Raw genomic sequence first — 24504 nt, 5'->3', positions numbered from 1 at the left:
AAATATGTACTTTTGATATGGTTGTAATTCGAACGGAGAAATTTCTCTTCTCTCCAGAGAACCTAGATTAAAGACACAACACAGGACCTACTGTGGCCATATCCAGCCTAATCAGAAGGGGGGGAAATAACATGACTGTCTGCCAGTTCTTGGTTAGCCTGTTTAATGTAATCAAACATTGGTGGTAATGGTGCTAATTCAAACGAATTAAGAGAAAATGAAGTGTAGAATATAGGGATTGTTTGAGAACTTGTTAATTTTAGCAACTCAAACTGTTCCCTGGAGAAAAGATTATTACAGTCCAGTATTTGTGGTTTATTGGCAACTCTTTGTGCAGAAATCCTGATGGGAAAGTTGAAGACCAAACTCTGTAGGCATGTCTAAAGCCAGCAGACTAATCACTCCATCAGACCTCCACTGTCTCTTTGCGTGTGAGTGAAAAGAAAAGAAAGTGTTCAGAAAGACTGTTGATATACAGTGTTTGTCTTTTGCCGAACCCATCCTGTTTTTTCCAGTGCTGTGGTGTGTTTACAGTGTGTTTAACTACAAACTGGCTGCACAGCAATGACTGACTTCATTTCCACATCTGGCTCTACAAATACAGCATGTTTTGTGTGAAATGTGTGAGCATATAAAAAAAAGGTTGCACACCATGAGCTGTGTCCTTTGCCATTTTACACATGAAGTTCTTACTACAAATTGTTGATAGAATCGGGTCAGTCTACAGTTTGTTTCAGTGTTATTTCACTGCTGCAATGGATGCTGCCTCGGTATAACATGCAGTAGACAGGAGAGCCACTTGCAAGGTGCCATTTCACCCCAATTGGTCGTGACAGATGGCCGCCCCTCCCTGAGCCTGGTTCTGTTGTTCTGGGTTTTTTTCCTGTATGTATTATTTTAGGGTCTACCTTACGACATAAAGCCTTGAGGCAACTGTTGTTGTGATTTGGCGCTGTGTAAATAACATTGAATTGAATTATCTGCACTGTTATCACAGTGCTGCAAATCAGTGTGCTTACATTCAAGATTTCTCAATCATTTTAAAGCTGTGTCGACACTTATGTTTACACATAAACCTCTTTAGACTAGTATTTAGACAAGTTCAAGGCTGTGGTGTATGTGGCTCCACTGAGACAACAAAATCAGCTGTTCTTCAGTCCTCGACAGCACAACATAACAAACATAAAGTAATTCCCAAGATAAATGTTCTCAGCCAAAGCCTTTTACAAGATTCAGGAGGGCACATTGCACCACATGTTAGATAATAATCTTTTTATTGCCAATGGTGAAATTTTCCCACTCTGGAGGTCTACCTCTACAGCCCCCATACTGGGGGCTTTAAATGCCAGCTGGCTTCCAGTTAATATGTTCTGTCGTGGGATAGATTATTATTTAAATCACGCCAAGAAAAAAAGACATGTTTTGGCATGGACATATGTGTGTTTTTGTCATCATACTTCTCCTTCTTTCTAGAGAACGATGCTTACATGACATGCTAACATGTACTTATTATTTTTGCCAGTACTTCCAACCAAATTTTCAACACAGTACTGGCATCTATATGCCATTTCTCTTAATGCTTTCCAGGGCCTAACAGTATGACTTAAATTACTACATGACTTATTTAAAACCCCACCCCACCCAGCTCACCTGATTCTGACCCATTGGTGCTTTGCACATCGACAATGATGAGATGGATAGGAGGTTTTGCTGATGTTGTCTCAGGAATGTCTAGAGACTTCTCATGGTCAAATATCGTTTGAGCTCTAATGGTGTAATCCTCTTTGAAAACAACTGCAGGTTGTTCCTCCACTTCAGTAGTCCCAGCTGCGATGTCTGGCTTTGGTGTAAGGATCTCTGATGGAACTGGGTGTGCAGCGGCGTCTTCAACTGATGACGTTTCAACCCGTGCACTGATGTCCTGAAGTTTACTAGGCCTTGATGTGATCTCCGGGGTTGCCGTTGCTCCTACCTCAGACCCACCAGAGTTGCCCTGGCTGCTGCCTTCTTCCCCTCTGCCACTGGTCTCACCCCTGCCTGGTCCTGCCTGATCTAATTGGGAGATGTCCAGATGTGGAGGCTGAGTGCGGGTGGTGGGTAATGGAGGCAGCTGCAAGATATCTCCTGATACAAGCTCTTGTGAAATGGTAGTAAGAGTTGCTGAGGCTGTGGTGTGTGTAGAAGTAAGTGGGCTGTCTGTGGGTGAATGTCCAACAGGTTCTGGTCCTTTTCCTTGGATTTCAGCTCTTTCAACGTGTGAAGCTATTGTAGCATGGGGACTATATGTAGGGATGTCAGGTTTGTACACAATTGGAGTCATCAGGGAACTTGTAGTTGTTGGCTCTTCCAGTCTAACTGTAAAAGAGGGGAACACAGGAGCAAGACAAGAATTTAGAAGTGGGTCCTACAAAGAGCTCGGCAGTTAAGAAGTGCTGCCCAACTGCAACTCTGTTAATGAAAAAGGCATAATTTTTTCTTAGTCACTACAAAAAAAATAATTGCAAAACACATAATACTAATGTAAGGAAGCAACATTTTCACTAAAACTAGCCATATTCACAAGTCTTTCTTTATATCAAATGTGGTGGCAGCAAGAGGCGCTCCCTACTGGTTTGAATCACTGCAAGGGCCTAACAACACCAGTGCTGTCAGTGCAATCATTCTCATTTCCTCCTTTCTTTCTTTTCCATTTGTCCATGTTATTGTCAGTCATTCAGAAACAAATGCTAGGAAGGAAGAAGTGTTAGTGATCAACGCAGCAGTGGGTTACAAATGAGTATTTGCGAAAATCCTATTGTAAACCTGGCATATAATGTTAAGAATGATTAGGTAGAAAATAAACCCGTCTGCTTTGGAAAATAAGACACAGCACCAGTGGGAAAATGTGGAAAACTATGAGTGTGTTAAAAACCATTTAGGCAAGCAAGCAACATTTATACTGAGTGAAAAATGTTCACAGAATGAAATCAGCAAAACCAATGAGTCATTAAATAAAGAAACAGGAGTCTGGGAAGCTGTCAGACGGCAGCTAGCACACAGCAAGCTATAAAAGGAAATGCAGCAGATTGATTGCTGATTTTGGAAACATTAAGTCACCTGTCAAGAATGAAGCTGCTTCAGTCCCCAGAAAAAATAGTACACCCTCAAGACATAATAAAAATTATCTTAAAATTGGTTAAATACAACCTCAGATAAAGAACAAAAACATGACATATTACACCGTATCAACTGAGGCAAAATACAGAAAGTGTGTGAAAAACTACGTAAAATTCTGTGTTTCCACGGGACTTAAGCTGCTAACCAAATTCACTTGATTATCTGATCATCAGTAAGTGTGAACACCTCTATAAATACTGATGGTTTGGCAGTTTGCACATTATCACATTATCAATTGTACATCAGTAATCAATCAGTCTAGGAAGGGTTATAATGTAAGGCTATATCCAAACCTTTCCAAGTCCATCATTGTACAGTTTGAACGATTATTCATAAGTGGAAAACACAGAAGACTTTTGCCAGTCATCTTAGCAGAGAAGACTGCTTTCTTGTCACGGTTTGCCTCACAAACAGTGTGGAGATAAGAGGTGTGGACCCAGGTGCAGACAATGATAAAGGAGAATGAGAATGAGAATGAGCCTTTATTGCGGCTGTAAGAATTACCTCAAAACCACTAATAAAAACCTAAACTGGGGACAGCTAAACATGAAGCTAGAAAAATAAAACTAAATAACCTGAAACATGGAAACTTAGCTGGAGAGACAATGGGGAAGATGAACAAGATGACCAACAGGCATAATACACAGAATGATACACAGATGCTCCAACAAAGAAGAGAGGTAACCACACACTAATAATAATAATGTATACTTTATTTATCCCCGAGGGGAAATTCCTCTCTGTATTTAACCCATTCACTCTGTGAAGCAGTGGGCAGCGGTGTGTAGGGACGGTACCTTGCTCAGGGTCACCATTCAGTGGAATCGAACCCCCGACCTTCCGATCATGGGGCCATCACTCTACCTACTGAGCTATCCCTGACCTAAAATGCCACTAAATATTCACACAAGGTAACAAGGAGATGGCACACAGGAGTGAGACACAGCTGAACCTAATTAGACAAGACAACGGGGGAGCAAAGCAGAATACATGACCTGAGACATGGACCTTCAAAATAAAACAGGAAATACAACTGGCTCAAGGGCAGGGACTTGAAACTACACAGGGGACCAAAACCTAAGAACTAGAAATACAAAACAGAAACCATCACACTAGCAGTCAAACTCCAGATAAAAACAAAGATCAATAATCAGACAAAAACCAAAACACTGGGTCACCGACCCAGGACCGTGACAGTTCTAGAGTCAAATGTTAAGCCATCTGTCTGACAGTTAATCAACAGGGCAATAATCCCAAACACAGCAGCTTATCTACAACAGAATAACTGAAAAAGCAAAGAATCAGTGCTCCAGACCTCAACCTGATAGAAATGATGTAGTGGACCTTCAGAGAGCTGTGCATGAATAAATCCTCACAAAGGGAAGATTAATGCCTTGTTATCATGGAGCATATACCACATGAAAAACTAACAATTAGGGCTCCTGAACATACAATGCATTCCTTTGTATGTGTCTAAGTGCTGAGTTCAAATGGTTAGTGTCCTGGGAGTGAGTGGGGGGTTTGAGCGTCACATACATAATGCTTTAATAAACTGGATGTAACATAGTCCCCTCCATGTGTGAATGTGCAGGAGGGTGTTTGGTTGGGTGGGTTTTGTGAGTGTGCTTTTTTCCTGTTTCTCTTTAGCACTATAGCCATAATTTTAGATCTAGAGAGACATATAAGGAAGACTTTTCAACATAATGGTAAATGGACTGATTCTTATATGATGCTTTATACTGCAGGTACAACACCACTATTATCCTCTATAATCTAGAGAAAATACCTTTCTGACAACCTAAAACAAAACTGAAAATGATGTTACGGTCATGCTCCATTCAGTTAGACTCCACTGGGTTACACAAGTCCTCAGAAAGTCTGTAACAGAACAGGTGAAGCAGTCACAGAGCAGATGCTGAGGCAACCGATGCTGTGATTTGGCACTATAGAAATAAAATTGAACTGAATTGAATCAAATGTTTCTGCACTACTTTTACTAAGTAAAAGCTGTTATAGGTCTGTACCTTTATTGTGACTTTTATTGAAGGAATACTTGTTAAACTGCATTTTTTGATTACTGCTTCTATCAAAGAGCTTGCTAAAGGTGTGAATTGCCTGCAGACTTGTGCTTTAACTGTGGTTGAGTCTGTCTTTTTGCACAGTGAAGGAGACCCTGGCTGCATGTTAAGTCCTTCCCAGATATGATGTCATGTATTTGGCGAGCTTCAACCATCTGGCTGGGGTCTGTCCGTCACTGTACATTTACTTTCTCTTGCAGTCCTGCCACTATACTTAAGTCTTGGTAAAGCACATTACACAGGTTTCATGTTCAGAAAGGCAAGTGAGTGAAATTATGTTTAGTGCCTCATACTTGATGCTGCAGCTTCACACTGCAGACTGAGCTGGGCTCACTGTTAAAGTTTTGTGCTTTTTATACAATGATGTCACTTATGGGAGAAATCCCTCTCTTTTACATCTCCTCCTCCGTCTGTCTGTCTGAGTTTGGGCAGGGTCGCAGCTGTGAAACATTAGGGACTTGTCCTGTTTCCGTTCTATCTGTGTTAGAGTGCACGTGCTGGGTTTTTCCCCTCGTAAAAAACATGGCCCACCATTAACATGGCTACTAAGAGATCATTCTTCTCTTGGTTGGGTTTGTTCTTTGTAACTTCTTTTTACTCGGCTTTTAAGTGGTTGCAGATTGTGACACCTCAGTGTTTATTGACCAAATTAGACTTTTCTTGTCAAAGTGTTGTGGATGTTTGGAGGAGGGCAAGTATTGCAAGCTCAACAGTGCAGCATGGACCTGGATTCCATACACTTTGTAATTTGTCTTAATTTTTTATCTGTAATATTAATTTTCTTAACCAGGTTACACAATGCATCTAAAGACACAACTGCTCTAAGCAGAATTCCTCATTAAAATATGACCAAACAATTTGCACATACATGCTCGGTGTCTTGTGAAACACTGCTCTGTGACCTGCAAAGGTCCTGAGTGGGACTGTATCTGTAATTAAAGCTTGTGGTTTTTGGAGTTTCAAAAGCCAACTAGGATGCAGAGACTTCAACTATTCGATTCAATTCAATTTGATTTTATTGATATAGCGCCAAATCACAAGCACAGACATGTCAATGTGCTTAATATTTATATAAGGTAAAATAACCCTTAAATAACAGAGACAGACTCCTGTCCTGTGAAACCAGCTCGATGTATGTGGCTTAAATGAAAGAAGCTGCCGAAACTGACATGCTTTTTAAAACTGTTTATTACGCAGCCTTTTTCACCCTTTGAAACTAGAAAACGGGATAAACACTTAATAGATATGAGACCACTCTGTTGCAAGACTAAGTTCATGCAAATAAGAAAATGAGCAGAGTAAATTACTGTCCAGTTTGGATCAATGTGTGTTTCTGTCTTACCCTTGAAGCAGAAAGCCCCGTGCCTGTCAGTGGGGTCTGGGTAACCAGTCTGGTTTTCATACTTGTAAAGTGTGCGGACCCCCAACTGGCCTCCTCCACACTGAGGCCTGGGGACGGTGATGGGGTAACGGACACTGCCGTCAGATAGCCAGCCAAAGTCGCAGCGGTTTAGCCCCCCCCTCCAGGCTGCAAACAGATGACCGGGCGATGCCAGCACGGCATCATGCTTCTCGCACTCTTCCCTTGCTTGCTGCCAGGTGAGCTTACTGCTGATGGAAGTAGGATAGAATACCTCGCCTACAGACAGAGCAGATACACAAAGTCAGTTTACAGCTAACCACAGTCTTTTTACTTGATATTTTAAATGAATTACATTTGTCACCCTGGATCAACACACCTGAATCAAATGATTATTATCATTACCAGGCCTCTGGAGAACCTCAAGACATGTTGAGGAGGTAATTTAGCCATTTAAATCAGCTTTGTTGTTTCAAGAACACATCTAAAACCTGCAGGACACCGGCCCCTGAGGCCTGGAGTTCCCCACCCCTGGTATAGAGCCGCAGCAGACTAGCAGAAACTAGTGGAGGAGCTACAAGGTTGAAATTTTAACTTCAGAAAAGTGTTCTGCTAAACACTTAATGCTAAGCTAAGCTAACCACTGCCTCTGTAATTCTGTATTTCAGTATGTATTTGTCTTGCATGTGTATTTACCGTGTAGTTTGTCTACGTAACAGTACACATCATATTTCTCCATGGGGTCACGGATGCCGTAGGTTCTCACACCTGGCCGATTCTTTAGATTACCTTCGCAGCCTGGACGGGTCACTGTGACTGGATATCTGAAAAATGAACAATAATAATGACAATATTTTTAAAAGCAGAGCAAGAAATGATCTGATATTTAAAGAGGTCATATTTATTTGTTTATTCGGTTTTCATGTTCTATAGTTGGGTCCCTAAGTACGTGTACAATAACAGTTTTTGTAGTTTTGCCTCTGTGCACCAACACAGTGAACTGCACACGACGAAAATGTGACTTAAGTGCAGAGTCTCAGAGAAGATCCATGGATGTAATGAAGGAGGAAATACAGAGGGTTGGTGTGGCAGAGTTGGCCTACCGCACTTGATTTACCATCACATTTGGGCTCGCTGAGATTCAAAATGGCACTTCAACTTTTGAATTTCGGTTATTTTATCTGCTAATTTATCATGAAATTACGAGGGACATTAAACTTGAGATTATTTGTTTAAAGAAATGTAGGAACATACCTAACTGACTGGTCTGCAAGCCAGCCCGCATCACACTGGTCGAGGCCATCTTCAAAAGCAGCCGTCAGCTGCTCAGGTGTAGCGATGGATGCGTCTACAGAGTGGCACGCTTCCACAGCCTCAGAATAGTTCAGACTGTAGCGGCTGCTGTTAGCTCTGTAGTGGAACACCACACCTGCAGAAGGGTTATCAACAATCAGGAATATATGGATGCCTTCAATAGCGTTTTATTAAATCAACATAATTTTAGATCCATTATTGAAGGTCCTCGAGACGAAATATATGACCAAAATTATGAATATCCGAAAGTCAAGGTTTCAGTTCATGCTTGAAAAACAAATCTACATATCAGGAAATCAAACTTAAAATCAAAACAAAATCAATAGCCAATCAGCCAGATTGGATGGAGAGTATCTGTGAACAGCAATTTTCAAGTCTTGCCATAGATGCTCAATGGGATTTAAGTCTGGACTTTGACCGGGCCGTTCTGACACATGAATATTCTTTGATCTAATCAATTCAATTGTAGCTATTGCTGCATGTTTAGGATAATCGTCTTGCTGGAAGGTTAATCTCCTTCCCAGCCTCCAACAGGTTTTCTTTCAGGATTGTCCTGTATGTAGCTCCTTCCATTTTCCCATTAACTCTGACCAGCTTCTCTGTCCCTGCTGAAGAAAAGCATCCCCACAGCATGATGCTGCCATCACCATGTTTCACAGTGGGGATGGTGTGTTCAGGGTGATGAGCAGCATTACTTTTACATTACCTCCAACTGAGTCAGCAGGTCTGGACTCAAACCAGGGGGACTCTGCTTAAAACCACAACAAAAAGTACACTGATTGTCATTGCTCCCTTGCACCCAGTTACTTACCCAGTCAGTATGGCTTCCAACTAAAGATTTACCATTAAAATCATTAACCCAAAAAATAGCTTCTCGTTTTATGGGTCCATATGAAATAGACTCTGTAATTAGTCCCATGACTGTCAAACTCAAGTTGCCCCCATCACTGCGCAGTCATCTCACCTTTCATGTGTCTCGACTCAAACCGGTGTATTCCAGTCAACTGTGCCCTCTATGCGATCCTCCCCCACTACCCACCCGGCTCATCGACAGCCACCCAGCCTATGATTTTTGCTGGCTCGTTAACGTTTGTCAGCAAGGCCAGCGCAATCAGTTCATGTTGGACTGGGAGGGGTACTGCCCGTAGGAGCATTCCTGGGTCCTGCGGGCATTCATCCTTGACCATTCTTTAATCTCTTTCTTCTACGAGTGTCTTTGCAGGTCTGTGTCTGATCAGTGCCTGGAGGTGACTCTTGGGGTACTGTCAAGATCTGGTGTGTTTTGGTATTCTGGCATATTTTCCATTCTGCTCCTGAGGCTTTGTTTCTAGTTCCCAGGTCCACCTTTCCTTATGTCTCCATGTTCCGTTAGCATACTCATTTCCCTGTGTAACATTGCTCTGTGTTTCCAGTTTTGCATCCTTGGATCAGCATTCACTCATCTCCACTAAGAACCAAATTCCCTCTGATGCTGGTCCTCCTCGCCCACTTGCTACCTACCAGCTGCCACTGGTCTTACCTCTAGTTTTCCTGGAGTAAGCCTGAAATCTCACTTGCCTGCCCTCCGGCTTGCTGCAAGTTACCCCCGCTGTGGAAAAGAGGACGTCGGACATCTGCTCGTTTATCACTCACCCACTCACCCAGTGAACCACCCCTCTCTGTAGCCTTGCTTCGCCCTCTTACCCTTCTCCTTTCACTCACCATTGCAATCATACACACCTTCTACCTGAGCTTGTGAAATAACACACCTCTCCCTCTATCGCAGTGGCTCCCAGTCCTGTGAATTTCTTTGTCCACCATGCTTTGACTTTAGTGATGCCTGTGTTAAATAAAGTTTTGTCTAAAATTGAAAGGTTGTGTTTTGAGAATTGTAAAAAATCAGAATTAAACTTTTAAAAAATGAATGCTGGCCACTCTCCTAGGCTGCAAATAATGCAGATCTGGATCTCCAGCATATGTTGTTTTTTTTTAAAACACTCTCTCCTCACAATACAGCACACAGCTTAAAATAGTGGTAATATCTTTGTAGCACACACAACAAGACACAAGATGTCTCCTGAATGAGTGAAAGACTGATGTGAGACCTCCCAGCCCATTGTTTGCCAGTGGTGCTAGTTTCAGTCACTGTGCAAATGTACTGTTTATGAGGTTGGGAAACTTGCAGTCAGCTGAGACTGAAGAAGTCACTTGGATGATACCGAAACATTTCTCCCACTGAAAACGCTACGATGAACAGAATCAGCTTTTTGGGACTGGTGCGAGTGTTTGTGTAAAGCAGACTTTAGGTTTCCACATCACACTGGAGTAAAGTGTTTGCTGGACACAGTTAGCTTTGGACTAGTTGCCTAAAAGTTTTAAGGTCATCTCAGAGAATCTTTCCTCTTTCAGCAGATGGATTAGAAAACAGACCATTACAATGACCAGAGAGGAAGGGCACTTTAAAGAAAATGGCACGTGTACACATTTCAGTCAATACTTTTGGCGACACCTTCAACTTTGAAGTCTCTGCCAGCTGGGCACATCTGGATACAGACAATGAAGTTTGTAGACTTGCATACAGACTCCTAATCTGACTATAAAATGGTGAGTTGCTAGTGTTCCTGTATGTTTTACTCACCTCTGACAGTGAGGATGACTGTGACCTGAGTGGACTCTAGCCCATGCATCACCTCGCAGCGGTATAACCCAGCATCGCTGGCCCTGAGCTTCCCTATCACCAGAGAAGCATCTCCAAACCACTGTGGGTAGCTGAGCACTGACACCCTGCTCTCAAAGCTATGCCCCAACTTTACTCCCAGTCCCTGGGCCACCAGCACCACTTTCTCCTCCTGCCCATCTAGCTTCGTCCACTTGATCCTGCCGTAGTCATCAGAGCTCTGGCTGTGAGTTTGCGCAGGTGTAGGGGTGTGCGTCAGAGCTTGTGCGGAGCTGCTGGGATAAGCTTGCGTTATGGAGAAGTAACACGGTAGCACCACTGTGTCTGCTAGAGAGCCAGCTACAGCCAATTTCTCCTCCATCTTCACTGCCATCTCTGGAGGTGCTGGAAGGAAAACAGGAACCAGTTTGAGTCTAAAATGAATAAAAGCAACGCTTTTTGCAGCATTTTAATGGACGTACAACCTAACTAAGAAGTCTAGACTCCACTTTTCATGAGTGCAATTCCAGTATTTTACTAGTTTTGCTATTTCTGTCTGTGTGTTACACCGCGTCTTTGTGTGAGGCTAGCTAACTCAGCTTGCTGACATTAGCTGATAACTTAGTACTCCACCCTGTCTAAATATGATCATGTCTGGCTCCAAAAATACAAGGCAGAGGCCCAATGCAGTGAATCAACGTCACTTCCCATCCAATGAAACACTGATCCACAGCGACCCACTCCTTAGCTCTCAGGACCCAAAATAGAATCAGGAAAAGTAGGATCTGCTGCCAATAGCTAAGTACCAGACCCCTCAGGCCCATGTGTCATACCCAGAAGTCTATGCCCATGGCCTAATGGCTGTATTGATCTCAATATACACATAGCTGCAGATCAATCTCAAAGCAAGAGTAGTGACCAGCTACACCTGAGCAGGGTTTGGTTCAAAGCAGGAAACCAGTTTCTGTGGAGTTCAACTATAAATCCATTTGGAGAATTGAAATTCTATATGGAAATATATCTTTAACCTGCATAAACAACCGTGGAATCTGCAGAAGTATTGCACTAATACCTGCTCTGAGAAAGTGTGGGAGCGTTCAGCTGCAAGAAGAAAATGGAAAAAAAAAAAAACAAGTGAAAGAGTGTGTGTGTGTGTATGTGTGACTGCATACACACTTAACCAGGGAATGCTGGTTACGTGTGTATGCAGAGTGAATTTGTGTTGTGTTGAGAGTATAATAATTTTCCACTTTGTCAGTCTTGGATCTGCAAATCTGGCACGTAATTACAGCTACGTCAGAGAGAAAGCACCAGGGCGGGTTACAAAGTTTGGATTCAGCTACAAAATCATCATATCCTGCTAGACTCAACTTACCTGGCTGAGGACGGGGTGAACACAGACACGCAAGACAGAGCAGGAGTATAAGGATGTGTTTAATCATCTCAACAGTATCTGCAAGAAAGAAAAAAAAGCAGTGACAGTCAGTGTGGGACCTTATAATAAATGCCAAATATTAGCCTACTGTAAGACTACAGTTAACTTTAGTTAATATATGTTATAATGTTCGAATGAGATAAGCTTTTTTTTTTTTACATAGAAGCGACACAGTGACCACAAACCACAGAAAGTGCAGTCTAGTGTAGTACCTAGTAGCATAACCTAAAATGATTTTAAAAATTAGTAATACCCTCTAAACTGTAGTCAATTAGTCTCAACTGACCAATCAAGCCATTAATTATTAGATTAGTAGTTTGTACAGGAATATCAACCAGTAGTGTTGGTGCAGACGAGCACAAATACTGCTGCGCTGTAGCCTTAGACTGTAAATAAAAAGACTAGACTGTGTTTCCAGGTGAAGTGGATTTTTATGCAGCATTTCAGTAATCTATAGTACAGTTTCACTTGGACAAAATTAGGCTTTTAAAATCTTATTTTTCTTTACTCACTTAATCTCATAGAAATAAAATCAAATGTTTTATTGTAGCTCATATAACCTACAGTTTTGAATCACTGTTAACTAAAATAAATGAACAGACATAATGGAATAACATGTTTTCCCAATTTTCTTCCATTATTGCACGAACTAGGACATGTATGTCTGGAATTCACATTGCCTGGACTATATAAAGTACTATTTGTTCTATTTCAACGTTAAATAAAAATAAATTAATTCATAAATACAGTTAACTGTCTCTGAGTAATTATGAATAACTGAGAAACCTTTCTTAATCTTATTAGGACACTTCGTGTCGGTGAATCACATTTAGGTTTTGCTTTAATGCTTTACATAGCTCTAGTTTGCATAATAATTATTATTAAAAAATAATTCAAAAACAAGAGAAAAGCGCTGCTTCTGGAACCACGTGTGTGCTAAGCTGTTCCAGGGCTTCACTGAGGCTGCTGCAGTGATACCGCTTATCAAGTGATCAATCAGCTGGTTGAGGGGACGTAATTGGTCCCTGGCTCAATTTTATCAATGAGTGTCTAATCACTTGGATCTACTAGTGTGGGAACATTCCCGTCACCTAAAAAGCAGCTCCTGATATGGGAATAAAACACTGACATTAGAGTAATATCGCTAAATAACCACACAAATATTACCCTTAGTTAACATCAGGTGAGCCACGGAGAAAACATAATAATAATCATAATTATTATGATTATTATAATTATAATTATAATAATGTAATACAACCTTGGAAGTGTATCCAAAGTCCAGCTGGCTCGTTTCGGGTTGATTTCTTAAAACTTTTCCAAATGAAACTGCCGGAGACTCCAAATGATCCGCGGAGTGTGAGCGTGCTTATTTTTCAGACCACTGTACTCACCCACTTCACTGGTCTGGCTGGAAGTTCAAATCCACTCTGCACGCGTTATTATCTTGATATTAAGAAGAGGAGGAGCGCACAATCCCTAAAGTAACGTAAAAACGGGGGAGGGACTTGGGGGCGGAAGGAGATCTGAGTGGGACAAAAAAGAGCAAAGTATAGATAGGCTGAATTTGGAGAAATGAAGGAAAGGGAGAGACTTTTCTTTGGCAGAAAGACCTGACTCCTGGGCGGGATGGCTTTGGAACCCTAACTGCCTCATATTCCTTTAACGAGTGTGATTTGTTTAGTAGGGGAGACCGGGGATAGTTGTAACGTGGGTCAGTTGTAACACTTCCAATTTCTCCAATCAGGGCTAAGTTTCAAATGATGTGACTCATCCTGTGCATGCCCAATTCAGTTCTGCTGTCACATGTGAAAAATCAGCACATTTTGTCAAACACAGACAATTTAACATGAAAAAAAGTAATCTGTATGCCAAAAAGTAAGTTTTTCTACTTTATTTCAATGTTTAATAGCATTATCCGCTTTGCAGTTAAACTCATCAAACTTAAATTATGTTATTTGTATGTCTATGGGGATATATTCTGTGTAGGTCTTTAGTGCTAATGTTTTAGCCGTTGGCTGTAATGTTAGCTAGTTCATGGCTATAGGAGTCTGGGTCAGTTGTAACAGCAACAGTCTGGGTTAGTTGTAACAATAATGCAGATGTTACAACTTACCGCACTATTACTTTAACTTATATTAAACAAGTTGGGGCAACGACATCAGCAGAGAGACGTTCACTGGTCGCATTTGTATATCCGGTTAATGCCATTGGCAACACAATTCCTCCACTGTTTGTGTTCCCACACATACATTATGCAGATCACTGTGTCAGAGATGGACCAGTAGGAAGTACTGGTAGTGGAAATAAATCAGGATGGATGCAAGAAACAGATTTCCTCATCTTTCTGAAGCACTTTGCAAACCACACCAAGGTAAGCCAGGATAAAAAGTAATGGAATTGCGATGCTGGTGAACAACTACATTTTTTCAGCTTCATTGTTATGTTCAAAATTGGTGCAAGAGTTGTAGGTTATAATGCCCACTGAGCCAATGAGGCCAAACTCAAGGAAGACCAACCAAAATTAATGAAATATTCAGTTGCAGAAATTTCCATAATTTGTCTTTTTTGGGGGGTTGGAATATGTTCAAAAGCTAGATTTCTGCATTCTGTCACACACACACACAGCTACATAAATGGCTCTAAGTGCATTCATGTGTTGAATAAACAAAGATTACATGTTAATATTTTGTCAGTACCCTTATTTCATTGTGTTACATTTCACCCCGGGATGTTACAACTAACCCAGACTATGGGGTTAATTGTAACATTTCACTCTTTGTGTTTGAGGCCATACCATGCAATGGGTAATTGTGCTGCAGAGAAAATAGCTGCACTATTTAATAGCTGAGACATGCAAATACTTTGCATTACATTTTGAATCCACTACCTTAAAAGAGCTCCAATTTACAGACAGAAATGTCAAAAATGTTACAACTATCCCCGGTCTCCCCTAATGTTGTTCTCGCACTCTGTAGGAACACAGTCTGCAATGTATTTAATCGGTTAAGTGACGACAAGTTAACATCTGGACAAGTGTATTAGTAAGAACAAGGGGAGGTTACAATGAAGGGTGTTCCAGGGGGCAAGGCAAAAACTGTCTTAACTCAATAATAAGTATGATTGACTTTTCAACACTGTGGAGGAGTCCGTAACGCTAATCAGCAGATCATGAACACACACACGTTCAACGAACATCTGTACGGACTGTGGAGTAGTGTTTTATGCACTTTAATAGAGAGCCAGGTGCTTCTGCAGTTCATGTTCCAATTACGAATAGCAATGCAGGGTCTTTACAATATCAGGCGACTGCTGTTGTGATTAGGCACTATAAAAGTGACACTGAATTAAATGGGAGAATCTTTTTCTTCCAATATTTTAGTTTCCACTTAAATGCTGTCCTATGACACAGTGAACATTGTTTATTATTTTTGTGTGGAAAATTACAGCAAGCATTCATTCAAACCATACAAATCTTTAAAGTCAAATTATCCTAAACCTCTAGAGAAGACAAAATACACACTGAGAGTCTAACCCAGATTATAGTCAAAGGAGCTTGCAAAGAAAAGCGTCTGGACTTCTTTAAGTTGCTTGAAGACGTTTCACCTCTCATCTGAGAAGCTTCTTCAGTTCTAAGGTCAAATGGTGGAGAGTCCCAGATATAACCTAGTGGGAGTAACCCCCCCAGAGGGACAAAAGGACCCCCTGATGATCCTCTAATCGCCTGAGCCAAGGTGTGAAACTGGGTGTGGGTCCCAATCAGCCAGAGTTTCGGGTGTGTTCATTGTGAAACCTGGCCCCACCTTATCATGCGAATTCCTGAGGTCAGATGGCCCAGGATGTGAGTGGGCGTTAAGGCGTCTGGGAAGGGATCTCAAAACTGGATTATAGATGGCAGAGAGTTGGTGTCGTAAACCCCCGCCTCTGTTCAAAGATGGTCGCTCACAGTGGACATAGATGGCTTCTTTCACTCCTCTTTCAAACCATCTGTCCTCTCTGTCCAAAATGTGAACATTGGCATCCTCGAAAGAGTGTCCTTTATCCTTAAGATGCAGATGGACTGCTGTGTTGTGCCATGCGCTTGTGAAGTGGCTGTTTGGTCTCGCCAATGTAGAGGTCTGGGCATTCCTCGCTGCACTGTACAGCATACACCACATTGTTAAGTCTGTGTTTTGGCGTTTTGTCTTTCGGGTGAACCAGTTTTTGTCTGAGCGTGTTGCTGGGTCTGAAATGCACTGTTTTACCAGCTGATACGGGAAGGTGCACCGTGGTCCTAAACACTACAGATTACCATACAAAGATCACTACTCTCCTCAGTGACAACAATACCTACGAAGCCCTAAAGCGAGACCCCACAAGCAGCTACAAAAAGAAAGTTATAGCTTGCCTTCAAGACTTTGAAAAGGACAAAATTATTGACCGCCTTACATATCACCGCCTTTACCCAGGGAATGCCATACCCTGCATCTATGGACTTCCTAAGATCCACAAGGAAGCTGTCCCACTCAGACCCATAGTCAGTAGCATAAACTCAGCCACTTACAACATTGCTAAACACCTTGCTACCATCCTCGCGCCTCTTGTGGGGAACACCCCAGACCACATCAAGAACTCCACCGACTTCACCGACAAGGTCCAGAAACTTACCCTGGATCCAGATGAAACCATGGTGTCCTTTGATGTAGTCTCTCTCTTCACTTGCATACCCACCACGGAGGCAGTGGAGACTGTCAGAAAACGACTACAAGAAGACAGCTCCTTGGAGGACAGGACCAACTTCACACCCGATCAGATCTGCACACTGTTAGACCTCTGCCTCACCACTACATATTTCAAATACAACGAAGGCTTTTACAGACAAAAACATGGCTGTGCCATGGGCTCCCCCGTGTCACCTATTGTAGCCAACCTTTACATGGAGGAAGTAGAAAGGAAGGCTCTTGGCTCTTTCAAAGGAAGAGTACCCAGCCACTGGTACAGATATGTGGACGACACCTGGGTCAAAATCAAGACACAAGAAGTGGAATCCTTCACTGCGCACATTAACGCTGTGGATAAGAACATCAAGTTCACCAGGGAAGACACAAAGGACAACTGTCTGCCTTTCCTGGACTGCGCTGTGCACATTGAAGAGAACGGCAAACTCAACATCGAAGTTTACCGGAAGCCCACACACACGGACCAGTACCTCCTCTTTGACTCCCATCACCCTTTGGAATACAAACTTGGAGTACTTAGGACCCTACACCACCGGGCAGAACATGTTCCCTCTAAGCCTGAAGGGAAAAAGAAGGAACACACACATGTAAAGGAAGCACTCAAAACGTGCGGCTATCCTAAATGGGCGTTCTTAAAGTCAGCAAAGAGGCACAGAAAAGAAGACCAGACACCAGCGAGGGAGGATAAGAAGGACAGACGCAACAACATTGTCACCCCCTATGTAGCCGGTGTATCAGAAAACTCAGGAGAGTTTTCTCCAAGCATGACATCCCGGTGCATTTCAGACCCAGCAACACGCTCAGACAGAAACTGGTTCACCCGAAAGACAAAACGCCAAAACACAAACTTAACAATGTGGTGTATGCTGTACAGTGCAGCGAGGAATGCCCAGACCTCTACATTGGAGAGACCAAACAGTCACTTCACAAGCGCATGGCACAACACAGAAGAGCCACCTCCACAGGACAAGACTCAGCAGTCCATCTGCATCTTAAGGATAAAGGACACTCTTTCGAGGATGCCAATGTTCACAGTTTGGACAGAGAGGACAGATGGTTTGAAAGAGGAGTGAAAGAAGCCATCTATGTCCACTGTGAGCGACCATCTTTGAACAGAGGCGGGGGTTTACGACACCAACTCTCTGCCATCTATAATCCAGTTTTGAGATCCCTTCCCAGACGCCTTAACGCCCACTCACATCCTGGGCCATCTGACCTCAGGAATTCGCATGATAAGGTGGGGCCAGGTTTCACAATGAACACACCCGAAACTCTGGCTGATTGGGACCCACACCCAGTTTCACACCTTGGCTCAGGCGATTAGAGGATCATCAGGGGGTCCTTTTGTCCCTCTGTGGGGGGTTACTCCCACTAGGTTTATATCTGGGACTCTCCACCATTTGACCTTAGAACTGAAGAAGCTTCTCGGATGAGAGGTGAAACGTCTTCAAGCAACTTAAAGAAGTCCAGACGCTTTTCTTTGCAAGCTCCTTTGACTACGATGACCTGGATGACTGAGAACCTTCACAGACAACCCAGATTATACACGATACCAGGTGGGTATCCTTACTGCTAAAAACCAGCCCTGGAATGGCACGGCTACAGCTGCAGCCTGTCTGCAGCTCAGGACACAAGCATTTCACTGCATGTTCACTATATGTTATACTGTGTATGTGACAAATTAAAAAAAAGTAATTGTAATTGTATTGATGAATAGGTTGTGGGTTTGATCCCTGGCTGTTCAAGTCCTAAGCTACAGCCCGGGTGGCTTAGGAGTTAGATCAGTTCTGCTAATCAAAAGGTTGGTGGCTTGCCAAATATCCTGGGGCAAGATATTAACCCTGATGTATCCATCGGAGTGTGAATGTTAGACAGAAAGCACTAAAAGTGCTTTATAGATGCTTCGCTTAAGTGCTCCAGAAGAGTAGAAAATTATGTAAGAATCAGTCCATTAACTATTTGCTTTCACTTTTTATTTACACAAATATCAAAATTAGTTGTTGATGTGTAGCCTGCAAAGTATATCAGAAAAAATACATTTCAAAGAAGTCCTGAGCTAATGTAAACTTTGATAAAAACATGTTTATTATTTTTACTATTCCAAACATTGGTCATTAGTGTACTTTACTAAAAAAAAAAGCAACCTCTACAGTGCTTTATAAAGAATCACCAAGCATTTCTCTCATCAGCATCCATTGAACGCCTTTTTTTGCAGTGCTTTATCCTTCCATATAGATACAGCACTAGATGCATTCAATCACAATAAAAATATGATGCCTTGGCATTTCACTGCTGTGGTCTTGTCTACGTCTATAAGGTGCAGACGTGGAACATCAGAATTCCTCAAAAAGGTCTTCCAATGCAGAACTTGCTGCAGCATCTGCAGAGAGCCGTGGAGTCTGATGCTTACTGGATCCTGCAGGGGAGTCATTCCTGTCAACCACACACACACACACACACACACACACACGCACGCACATGCACACGCACACACACAGAAAAGAGGTCAGTGGGCTAATGAGACTGGTTTACAGGACCGTTTGCCTGTTGAAACAGGAAATATGTCATGTGCTCTATAGGACACAAGACAAGAAACACATGGGCAATGTGTGTGTGCGTGTGTGTAACTGTGGCCCAGCAATTCCCCTACTTTAAGTGTTCTACATCAAACACATCACTACTTCTATTTGTTTTTGTGCATTTCAACATAGAGGCTCATGTTCTCCACCAGTTTTTAAGTCTGATGATGTTACCTCCCCAAAGCAGGCTTTTTTTCCTGTGGCATAAGCGTGCATTCGGTCTATATACATCATAGCTGTTGTATGCAATATTTTAAATGTTATGATTTATTGGTGAAAAATTGACAAATAATGTCACATTTGACCTCTGACATGGTTAAAGCTGTAGTAAATCAATATCGAGCTTTTTAAAACTATGTTTCATACGGTTGTTGTTCTACCTACAAGCACATAGGGAACGATACACAGGGGTTTTAAATATCATGTCACATTTGAGCTCTAAAAGGAAATAATGCCCAGACAGTGAGCTGCCTTGGTTGAAGGTCACACTGAAGGTCTCTAAAACTTAGCTTCATCAAGCAATGAATATTTTTTACATTTTATACTTTAAACTAGTTAATCCATAAGCAGGGGCAGATCTAGAGGGGTGGCATGGGGTGGCATGTGCCACCCTAAAATGATCTCTTGCCACCCCTAGTGCTACCCTAGTTTTGCACATGACAATAATAATAATAATAATAATAATAATAATAATGGATACTTTATTGATCCCCATGGGGAAATTACTTGTTTTTCTCTGCATTTGACCCATTCACTCAGTGAAGCAGTGGGCAGCCCACTAAGCAGGCGCCCGGGGAGCAGTGTGTAGGGACGGTACCTTGCTCAGGGGTTGTTGTTTATTATAATAAGATAGCATTAACACTTTGAGGGTAGCTACAGTTAACACTGAATATAAATTCTAAAACTGAATATATTACATAGTGCCCCCCCACTCACCATTAACAAATGGGTTTTGTTTTTTTTTTAGAAGCAAGTGATGCCTATGACTGTGCCAGAGCACCTTTTGAACAACACCATGGGAATTTCACATTCCACACAAGTGGTTGGTTGTTTGGAAATGGAAAGAAGGTGAATGTTATTAACACTCTGGGGTCAAAGGACACGACACACCTGACATTACATGACTGATTTAAGCTGACATAGCAACAAGCTGCAGCCACCCTGAATCTCTATTTCAGCTTGTTTTGAAGGTTCAGACTCCAAAGTGAACACCAGTTTTAAATTTTAATGGCAAGCCACTAAACCCAGATTTACAATTTTTATATTATATTATATATATATATACACACACACACACATACACAAGCAATGCTTTTTTTCTGAATACTATCATCACGTTTGTGCAGGAAGAAATGCTAGAGAAAGCATTTTCTAAGGACAGCCCGAAAACTGTAAAGAAAGAAAAGAAGCCACCTCTCTCCTATTGGTGAAAAAAAATGTACTATGTCGACCAATAGAAAAATAGCAACAGGTGGGATTTCTTTGTTTAGGAAGAGGGGCAAGTTTTAGGAGTGAGCGAGAGAGAGAAAGCGAGTTTTGAGATGTGAGAGATTTGTGGTTTAGCGTGGAGTGTGTAGTTAGTGTGTTGTGTGGTTGTTGTTTTGTTTTGTGTCAGTGAGGGTACTAATGAATGTCACAAAAGCAGATTGCAATGAAAACACCGTCTTGAGGTGGAAAACCGGAGGAGTGATACACCTGTTGTCAGGCCTGCATATGTGTTTAAAAAAAAAGGGGGGGGGGGGGGAGGGGGCTTTGATTTGCCACCCCATTTGATTTCCATGCCACCCTAAGAAATTTCTCTAGATACGCCCCTGTCCATAAGAAGTTTCCTGCTTCTGCGTCTGTCATGATTCTTTCTTCTCACTGTTATGCCTTTCTGGTTTTGACTCTGCGGCTTTCTGTGTCTCTTGTATATTTTTCTCTTTGTGGTTATTTGAATATGAATATACAGGCCACCTGAACCCAGGTGGTGCAGGTCATCTTCATGTGAGGTTCTGAGAAAAAACAAACAAACCCCAAAACATGAAATAGTTTCATCAATAAATACTGGTTTTGTAATTTTTCTTTTCTTCGTGTGACTACCAACAGTGGTTCTATGCTACATTAAAAGATTTAAAGGGCTCACAAAATTTAAATGATCAGCCTTTTAGAAACCATGGTGACACCATGTGATGTTTAAGTGTGGAGATAAGAGAGGACAAAAGGGGATCATGAAAGCTCAATGGGTAACAGAGAAAAGAAATCAAGAGGGGATCAAGGGAGAAAAAGTGATAAGGAAAACACAAATGTGGGCCAGCTGGTCACACTAGTGCTTTAAGAGTCTCCACATTTCTGTGCTACATCTTGATGAATAGAAACATATATTAGCTTAGCAAGAAAGTGGGAGTGACGGGAGGGTGGGGGCATACAACCTCTGCCATTAATGAGCGTGTTATATCTAACTGGTTAACTTTGGCAAAGCCATAGGCGTATGAACTCCTTATAAAGTACTTTAGCAGCATTCCCACCTGGAAACTTTATTTACAAGGATAATGTCCAAAACCTTTGTTCTGCATTTCCACTGAAGACTACAGCTTTGTAGATAAGGCACATTAGGCAGCCGATACATCAAAAACTGAAAGCTGTTTTATAATGTGATTTCTCTATGTAGCAAAATCAAACTTATCTGGTGCATATCCCAAAACGTTGATTCTGTTCATCAGGAGATAGTTTTTTCAGTGGGAGAAATGTTCATCCAAGTGACTTCTTCAGCCTCAGCTGAAAGCAGGTTTCCCCAATCTTATATTTGCACAATGACTGAAACTAGCACCACTGAATGAACAATGGGCTGGCAGGTCAGTTCCTTGATTATTAATATGCAAATTCTCATGACCATTGAGTTATGTGTGTGTGTGTACGTACACAGGTGAAACTCAAAAATTTAGAATATCGTGCAAAAGTTCATTTATTTCAATAATTCAACTTAAAAGTTCAAACTAAAATATGATATAGACTCATTCCTTTATTTTTTTATTTTGATGATTATGGCTTACAGCTTATGAAAACCCCAATTTCAAAATCTCAGAAAATTAGAACATTTTATGAAATGAATAAAACAAGGATTTTAAATAGAGAACTGTTGGACCTCTAAAAAGCATGATCATACATATGTACGCAGTACTTGGTTTGGACCCCTTTTTGCATGAATTACTGCCTCAACGCAGCATGGCATGGATGCTATCAGCCTTTGGAAGACTAGGTTGCTTAATTAGCAGCCTTCAGCTCTTCTGCATTGTTCGGCCTCATGTCTCTCATCTTTTTGTTGGCAATGCCTCATAAATTCTCTCTGAGGTTCAGGTCAGGCAAGTTTGCTGGCCAACCAAGCACAGTAGTCCCAGTGTCATTGAACCAGGTTTTGGGTACTTTTGGCAGTGTGAGCAGGTGCCAAGTCCTGCTGGAAAATGAAGTCAGGATTTCCATAAAGCTTGTCTGCGGAAGGAAGCATGAAGTGCTCCAAAATGTCCTGGTAGATGGCTGCGCTTACTCTGGACTTAATAAAGCATAGTAGACCGTCACCGGCAGATGACATGGCTCCCCAAATCAACACAGACTGTGGAAACTTTACGCTGGACTTCAAGCATCTTGGATTGTATGCCTCTCCACTCTTCCTCCAGACTCTGGGAACTTGGTTTCCATATGAGATGCGAAATTTGCTCTCATCAGAAAAGAGGACTTTAGACCAGCAACAGACCAGTTCTTTTTTTCCTTTAGCCAAGGTAAGATGCTTCTGATGTTTGTTGTTCAGGTGCGGCTTGACAAGAGGAATACGACATTTGAAGCCCATGTTCAGGATCCGTCTGTGTGCCGTGGCTCTTAATGTACTAACTCAGTCCACTCATTGTGAAGGTCCCACACACTTTTGAATGTCCTTTTCCTGACAATCCTCTGAAGGCTGTGGTCATCCCTGCTGCTTGTGCACCTTTCCCTTCCACGTAACTTTCTATTAATGTGCTTTGATAGAGCACTTTGGGAACATCCAACCTCTTCTAAGAGACCATTTAAAAGCCCACTATGCAGGTGTTTTGGATTAATTAGCTAATTAGACTGTGACGCTTTAAATGGTAAATGGCCTGCATTTGTATAGCGCTTTTCTAGTCCCTAAGGACCCCAAAGCGCTTCACACTACATTCAGTCATCCACCCATTCACACACTGGTGATAGCAAGCTACATTGTAGCCACAGCTGCCCTGGGGCGCACTGACAGAGGCGAGGCTGCCGGACACTGGCGCCACCGGGCCCTCTGACCACCACCAGTAGGCGAACATGGGGTTAGTATCTTGCCCAAGGATATTTGGCATGCAGCCAGGAGGCAGCCTGGGATCGAACCACCGACCTTCTGATTAGTGGCTGACCTGCTCTGCTCTGCCACCTGAGCTACAGCCACCCCATATTTTTTAAACCTAAAATATCGAGAAAATATATATATATGAATTAGACTGTTTTCAAACGACAAAGAATGTATTAAATCTGTGTTGATCCCAGTATAAATCAAAATGAAAACACTTGTGAGACCCTCACAGTGCCATGGCTTGTAGTGATTATCTGTGATGGCTTGGAGCGATATTTGATCGTTTACAGAACCAGTCCATGTGTAAAAGGGAGGAAGGATTTCACTGTAACTTTCTTTTAGTTTCCTTTCATGGGAAAACAGTCCTCTGTGTACACAAACAATTATATCCCAACCACATGTTCAAAGATCAGGAGAGGGAGATGGGGTAGTAAACTGAAAACCTCTCTTTATTTTCAGAGGAACTGAGAAATCCTTCTTTCTTTCATCAAACAAAGAGTTTTGGGTTAGAAATATGTGTATTAGTGAAGTAAAGAAGAGAATATGGGAATTGGTTAGTTTATTGTAGGAATACATATTTACTGCAAAGAGCAGAACAGCTGCTAGCCTGCAGTACTGTGAAAAACTCACTTCTTCACAGTTTGTATCCAAGGAGTCAGACTTTCTTGTATTTTTGTGCTCAAGTGCTCTTGAGCAGCAGTTCTCCAGCTTCCTGTAGGTCTTTAAAATTGTTCCTTTTGGCATTGCCTGCTTTATCACACATTTTCAGTCCTTGTACCTGACCAATTTGACATAAATGGGTTCTTTGTTAAGCCACTGATCTCTAATCTATATATCATTCAAGTATAAATATTTTGTTAAATACAAACTTGACTGCTTTTATACACCTGCTTGGTGCTGCT

General features: G+C 41.9%; 2 protein-coding genes across 3 annotated transcripts in view; both read right to left on the bottom strand.

The window, feature by feature from the left end:
- Positions 1–13773, bottom strand: part of vcanb (versican b) — a 33208-nt gene extending 19435 nt beyond the window's left edge. Inside the window, exons 1-7 of one of the 2 annotated variants that reach the window (XM_086301814.1) lie at positions 13240–13773; positions 11919–11996; positions 10526–10948; positions 7849–8023; positions 7291–7418; positions 6577–6873; positions 1651–2355 (exon numbers count right to left, since the gene is read on the bottom strand). In XM_086301814.1, coding sequence (XP_086157940.1) covers positions 1651–2355; positions 6577–6873; positions 7291–7418; positions 7849–8023; positions 10526–10948; positions 11919–11985 — 1795 coding nt within the window. In that variant the 5' untranslated portion in view covers positions 11986–11996; positions 13240–13773. The remainder of the gene's footprint in view (positions 1–1650; positions 2356–6576; positions 6874–7290; positions 7419–7848; positions 8024–10525; positions 10949–11918; positions 11997–13239) is intronic. The other variant, XM_086301815.1, reaches the window with a different exon arrangement.
- A 4865-nt stretch (positions 13774–18638) lies between these two features.
- The window catches only part of xrcc4 (X-ray repair complementing 4), a 28245-nt gene continuing 22379 nt past the window's right edge, over positions 18639–24504 (bottom strand). Inside the window, exon 8 of the mRNA XM_086301812.1 lies at positions 18639–19129. Coding sequence (XP_086157938.1) covers positions 19030–19129 — 100 coding nt within the window. The 3' untranslated portion in view covers positions 18639–19029. The remainder of the gene's footprint in view (positions 19130–24504) is intronic.

This window comes from Aulonocara sp. 'chitande type north' Nkhata Bay, linkage group LG7 (genome assembly GCF_057382095.1).
Source record: "Aulonocara sp. 'chitande type north' Nkhata Bay isolate Kocher_YH1m ecotype deep benthic linkage group LG7, A_spYH_male_GT1.1, whole genome shotgun sequence".
NCBI lineage: Eukaryota > Metazoa > Chordata > Actinopteri > Cichliformes > Cichlidae > Aulonocara > Aulonocara sp. 'chitande type north' Nkhata Bay.
The sequence above is the reverse complement of the archived record's forward strand: the minus strand, read 5'-3'. Positions and strand labels throughout refer to the sequence as shown.